The sequence below is a fragment of the Lathyrus oleraceus genome, chromosome 4 (genome assembly GCF_024323335.1).
Source record: "Lathyrus oleraceus cultivar Zhongwan6 chromosome 4, CAAS_Psat_ZW6_1.0, whole genome shotgun sequence".
In the NCBI taxonomy this organism is placed as follows: domain Eukaryota; kingdom Viridiplantae; phylum Streptophyta; class Magnoliopsida; order Fabales; family Fabaceae; genus Lathyrus; species Lathyrus oleraceus.
In genome coordinates, this window is record NC_066582.1 from 422,158,614 (window position 1) to 422,164,218 (window position 5,605).

The 5,605-nt window shown below is 38.2% G+C and overlaps 2 protein-coding genes across 2 annotated transcripts; both read left to right on the forward strand.

Moving 5' to 3' along the window:
* The first annotated feature begins 1,175 nt into the window (after nucleotides 1-1,175).
* Nucleotides 1,176-1,667, forward strand: LOC127137790 (secreted RxLR effector protein 161-like). The gene has a single exon (XM_051064211.1). It carries the CDS (start codon nucleotides 1,176-1,178, stop codon nucleotides 1,665-1,667), a length of 492 nt encoding a protein of 163 aa, XP_050920168.1.
* A 495-nt stretch (nucleotides 1,668-2,162) lies between these two features.
* LOC127137791 (uncharacterized) lies at nucleotides 2,163-3,734 on the forward strand. Its single transcript, XM_051064212.1, has one exon. It carries the CDS (start codon nucleotides 2,163-2,165, stop codon nucleotides 3,732-3,734), a length of 1,572 nt encoding a protein of 523 aa, XP_050920169.1.
* Nucleotides 3,735-5,605: the final 1,871 nt, after the last annotated feature.

A 5,605-nucleotide genomic window follows, 5' to 3' on the forward strand; every position in this document is an offset into this window, starting at 1 on the left:
ACAATCTATCAAAATGACAACTTTTTGGTTCAACTTTATGGTGAACAAAATCATTCATTACTGTCTCTAGCTAACAAACAAGATTGGATGAAAACCTAGGTAAAGAGTTGGTAAACATCTCTCGATCATAAACCAACACAAAGAGTTATCGATAAAACAAAGTTTTCACCATATATTCATCATTAAAGAGTTTACAAATGAAGATCATCTCATATACACACAAAGCTTATGATCATCTACATCTAACCTTGACAAAATGAAGGACTTAGCCACTCATTTTCATGGTGGCTTGTACAACAAGTCTCGGTTGAAGGTTGATCAACATCCAAGTCGAAGAATCGAGATTGGATGGGAATCCACCTTCTTTTTGTAGCATATTGTTAAGAGATGAAGAAAAATGAAGAAAAAGTGTTTCTAGGTTACAAAATATGATCCCCAGACAATCTGAAAATATCTAAAAAAATGCTAAGTACAAAGTATGGCTTCCAAAAAGTAGCCCCTGCTACTTATAGTACTACTGTCTGAGCTGTCATGCTCGCTAGGCGAGCATAATGGTTCACCTAGCGAGCCCCAAAATAGGCACCAGAGGCACATGCGCCCAGAGAAAATATCTTGGCCAGATTTCACCTGTTCGCTAGGAAAAGAAACCTTCGCTAGGCGAAGCCCACGCTTCCACCTTCGCTCCAGCGAGTTTAGGTGGTTTTGCTACTGGAATTGTTCGCTGGGAGCTCGCTAATGGCTCGCCTAACGAGCAAGTGCTGGCTGTGCTTTTGACCAAGTCTGGGCGTGTTCGCTACTACCTTCGCTGGCTGCTCGCCTAGCGAGTTGGCTGACTTTGCTACTGTAAAATTTTGGGGATGTTCGCTGGAAGCTCGCTGGGTGCTCGCCTAGCGAGCACTTCGCCATAGCACTCGCCTAGCGAGCATGCTGATGAATGCTTCCTTTTCTTGGCCCCTTTGCCAACTTTCTTGTGCCTTCATTTTCTATTATTTCATGCCTAATTCCTGCACAATAACGCACAAATTAAAGGTACCAAGATTGTTTATCATTATATTGCCATTCATCTAAAGCAAAGGCGGTTTCGAACATTTTAGCAACAAAAAGGAGTGAAAGATGCCCACATTTGATAGCTCAAATAAGCACTTTTGGGCATCTAACAAAATGCCAAGAATATAATGGAGAAGTTTGGCATGGAAAATGCTAGTCATAAAAGGACAACTGCGCCAACTCACTTGAAATTGACTAAAGATGAAAAAAGTGTAAATGTGGATCAAATTCTATACATGAGTATGATTGGTAGTCTGCTGTATCTTACAGCTAACAGACCTGACATTACATTTGTTGTAGGAGTTTGTGCTAGATATCCGTCTGAACCCAAAATGAGTCATATTACTCAAGTGAAAAGGATTATGAAGTACATCAATGGAACTAATGACTATGGAATGTTGTATTCTCATAATGGAAACTCCTTGCTTACAGGATACTGTGATGCAGATTGGGAAGACAGTGCTGATGATAGAAAAAGAAAATTTGGAGGATGTTTCTTCTTGGGAAATGATCTTATATCTTGGTTCAGTAAGAAGCAAAATAGTGTGTCCTTATCTACAACTGAGGATGAATATATTGCAGCAGGAAGTAGTTGCTCTCAATTAATTTGGATGAAATAAATGTTAGAAGAATACATTGTCCAACAAGATGTCATGACATTGTACTGTGACAACCTAAGTGCTATTAACATTTCCAAGAACCCCATTCAACACAGCATAACTAAGCATATTAATATCCATCATCACTTCATTAGGGATCTGGTGGAAGACAAAATTATTACTCTTGAGCATGCAACTACTAAAAAGAAACTAGCAGATATTTTTACTAAAGCTTTAGATGCAAATCAGTTTGAAAAATTAAGGGGAGAATTGGGCATTTGCATGCTTGAAGATTTATAGAAATTACTGAAGTGGAGATATAGAAATCAAATTTTCTCTTCCCTCCACTTAATGATGCACAAAACTCAAGGACTATCATTACAATTTTTCCTTATTTTTCCAATGCTGCACCCTAGCCACTCTTACGCCACCTCCTGCATTCTCTCTCTCAACCTTGCTCTCATACACTCCCATCTCTCCATTTTCTCTCTACAGTTCATACTGAAAACCTCCAAAATGTCTCAACCTTACGTCTCCACTATGAGCAAACACTCCAAAGAGCAATCAAACCTTAAAAGTATTGGTGCTGAGAAGGATCTCTCTGATGTCATTACTGATGTTGTTCCCCTCTCGATCATACCTGTCCATGCAAATCCTATGAGAAAGGTTAGAACTTCTTCAAGGAAAGGCAAGCCCTCTAAAGTAAGTACATTTTCCTCTCCTTCCATGACTGCTAGAAATGTGAATGCACCTGAACCCCCTATTGTAGTAAAGAAACCCCAGTCTATGACTAGTCTGTATCTCGATTCCATCAACATTGAACCTAATGTTGACATGTCTAAAGATTGTACTGTTGCGACAAATGTTATGGAAGATGTTGAAGCCTTTGAAACCAGTAAAAGACCTAGGTCAGTAACTACCTTGAGTAAATCCAGCATGATTGTTGCGAACATAGACGACGTAGATAAGAATATTCGTGTGTTGATCTCTCAAGTGTTGGGTATTGACCCCAAGACAAATGTCGTGCCGAGTGTTTCCACATCCTTGGCCCAACTAGATAACAATACTGAGAACCCCATGGAGAAATTTGATGTGAATGTACCTACTCCGTCTCCTGAGCAATCAAAAGACAAAGAAAGGTCTGAAGAAATGACTGGTGATCTGGGTGACAAAGATAAAAACCCTATTGAGAAAAATGATCAACCCACTGACATAGTAAATATTGAGGAACTGGGCTCTGATGATGTTCCCATCGGTCAAAGACTAGATCCTGGTATAGCTAAAAGATTGAAGAATAAAAAAGGTCAAGCTATTGAATCATCCAGCACACCCTCAAAATCTATCAGGAAAAGAGCTAGTGTTGGTCCTACAAAAAGATGGAGTAAGATGGTTACTCCTGTGTCTAAGAATAAATCCTTGAAGAGAAAGGAATCTCCTTATGAGTCTAGTGAATCTAACCATGATGTCAAACACAATGTTCATGATATCATCTCTACTTCCAGAAAGCAAGCCTCTAGGAAGAAGATTCCAGCTAATATCCCTGAAGTTCTAATTGACAACATTTCTTTTCACTTTGTGGAGAATGTTGAAAAGTGGAAATTTGTTTATCAAACAAGGTTAGCTCTGGAAAGGGAACTAGAGAAAGATTATTTTGAATGTAAAGAGGTGATGAGTCTGATTCAAGAGGATGGATTAATGAAAAATGTAACTGGTTTCGGCAAGTGCTATGAAATGCTTGTCAAAGAATTTATTGTGAACATCTCCAAGGAATGTGACAACAAGAGGAGCAAAGAGTTTAGAAAAGTGTATGTTAGAGGAAGATGTGTGGATTTTTCTCCTGAAATTATCAATAGGTTTTTGGGCAGAAATGGAGAAGAACAAGTTAAAATAGAAGTCTCAAACAATGTCATCTGTAGAGAGATTACTGCTAAGCAAGTGAAGGAATGGCCAAGGAAAGGGAGATTGTCTTCTAGTGCCTTGAGTGTCAAGTATGTTGTTCTCCACAGAATTGGAGCTATTAATTGGGTTCCAACCAATCACACTTCCAACATTGCTACAGGTCTAGGTAAGTTTATTTACATTGTTTGAACCAAGTCAAGTTTTAACTTTGGATCCCATGTCTTTGATTAAACTATGATGCATGTTTCTTCTTATGCGCTAAAGATGCCAATAACTTTTCCATCCTTGATTTGTGGTGTTATCTTGAGTTAACACCCAAGTATCTTAATCAGCTCTGACAGTACTTGCAAAAGGGACCCTCCTCTCTCATTACATTATAGGCTATTAACTGGGAAACATGTCCCAGATATTGTCATGACATCTGGATAGACACCTTTCAAGCCTACAAATAGAACATGCTTCCTTGCTAAGCTAAAAGATACATGCAAGATTTTGAATGAAACTCTCAAAAGTTATAATGAAAGCAAATGCAAGATTTAACTGTTGATAAAGGATTTGTCTGAAGAAAAAGGAGGTTTGAAAGGTGATGAAACAGATAAATAAGAGGAAAATGAAGATGGGTCTGATACGAGTGATGATGAAGATGCTACCAGCAGTGATGAGGATTGAAGGTCTCTAGTTCATTTGTGTGATGGATAAGCTTATGTTTTTTTGTTGGCTAAGCCCTGAATATTTATTTGTGCACTTTAAAAATGCTCTTTGTTATGTTTGTATTGTAAACTCTCTTGGTTGTGTTATGCTAACTTTTCTACTTTGGTAAGCTTTTGTCAACTTCATGGCTAAAAAGGGGGAGTATGTGGTAGTTTTGTAGTTATGTGGTGCTGTTGTGGGGGAGCATGTGCATGTATGGAAGGGGAGTAACCCTTGGGGTAACTCTGTCTCTGGATCTGCTACTCAAGGGGAGAGCGTTTGTTTTTCTTGTGTTGTTACGAAGGGGTTACTAATGTTAATGATGTCAGGAACAATGTCCTGACATCCTTTCTAAAAGGGAATTTATTTTTTCCTCTTAGGTATGGTCTTCGTGTAAGAAAGTATGAGGCTTGTTTTTCGCTGTGCTTGTCTATACTATTCTTGTGAAAAGGATTTTGGGTGCTTATGTTTATAACCATCATGCCTGTTGGTCTTTGCAAAGATTGTTTTAGCCAAAAATTTCCAAATGGGGAGCAAGATGTACTGACATGTTGTTTCAACATTGCATTATGACCTAGCTTATGTATCTTGTGAGGTTTGGTTTATTTAATTTTTTTATCTGAAGATTCTCTAAAGATTTAGTTCACGTATATTGTTGAGCATTTTCCATAAAGCAAAGACGTTTGTGTCATGATTTATTTACGAAGTAACAATGTCAAGACATTTTAGGAAACATCTGATTTGATTGAGATTATATCTTTAGGAGATTGTGCCGAGATCTTGGATCTGCTGCGAATCAAGACCGAAGCCCATGTCTACTTATAGAGAGGTTCTAAACCTAAGAAGGCATCAAAATAGTGTAATATGTTGTTCAAATTAGGGTTTTGTGTGTGTGCTTTTTGTGAGCCACTCGAGTATCTCCTTGATACTTGAATTGGACCTGGTGTATTGAGTTGTAACTAACAATCCCTCCGAAGCTTTTAAGCAAGAGTGGATTGACTTCCTTAGTTGTAAGTTGTTGTGAGGTTGAAGGAAAGTGAGAGGGGTATCATATATAGGAGTGTCCAAAATAGAAACATCCACTGGTAGAGATTATGTGAGAAGTCTATAAAACCAGAGGTTGTTTCGGACTTCAAACTAATTCTCTGATATTGGATTTCCTTCTTGGCTTGTTAGCCCCCAGATGTAAGCGATGTTGCACCGAACTGGGTTAACAACTGATTGTGTTATTTCCTATTATACTGTTATTTAAATCCTATTATTATTTGTAGTGTGATAATGTGTTGAACTTGGTGTCGTGATATCGTGTATGAAATCCGAGATCTGCTTACCAGATATTCAACTAAAATCTTTAAGCTTCTTTGCAAATC

Bases quoted from the DNA above. Each gene is read 5' to 3' on its own strand.
- LOC127137790 (XM_051064211.1), top strand. From the start codon at position 1,176: ATGGAGAAGTTTGGCATGGAAAATGCTAGTCATAAAAGGACAACTGCG.
- LOC127137791 (XM_051064212.1), top strand. From the start codon at position 2,163: ATGTCTCAACCTTACGTCTCCACTATGAGCAAACACTCCAAAGAGCAA.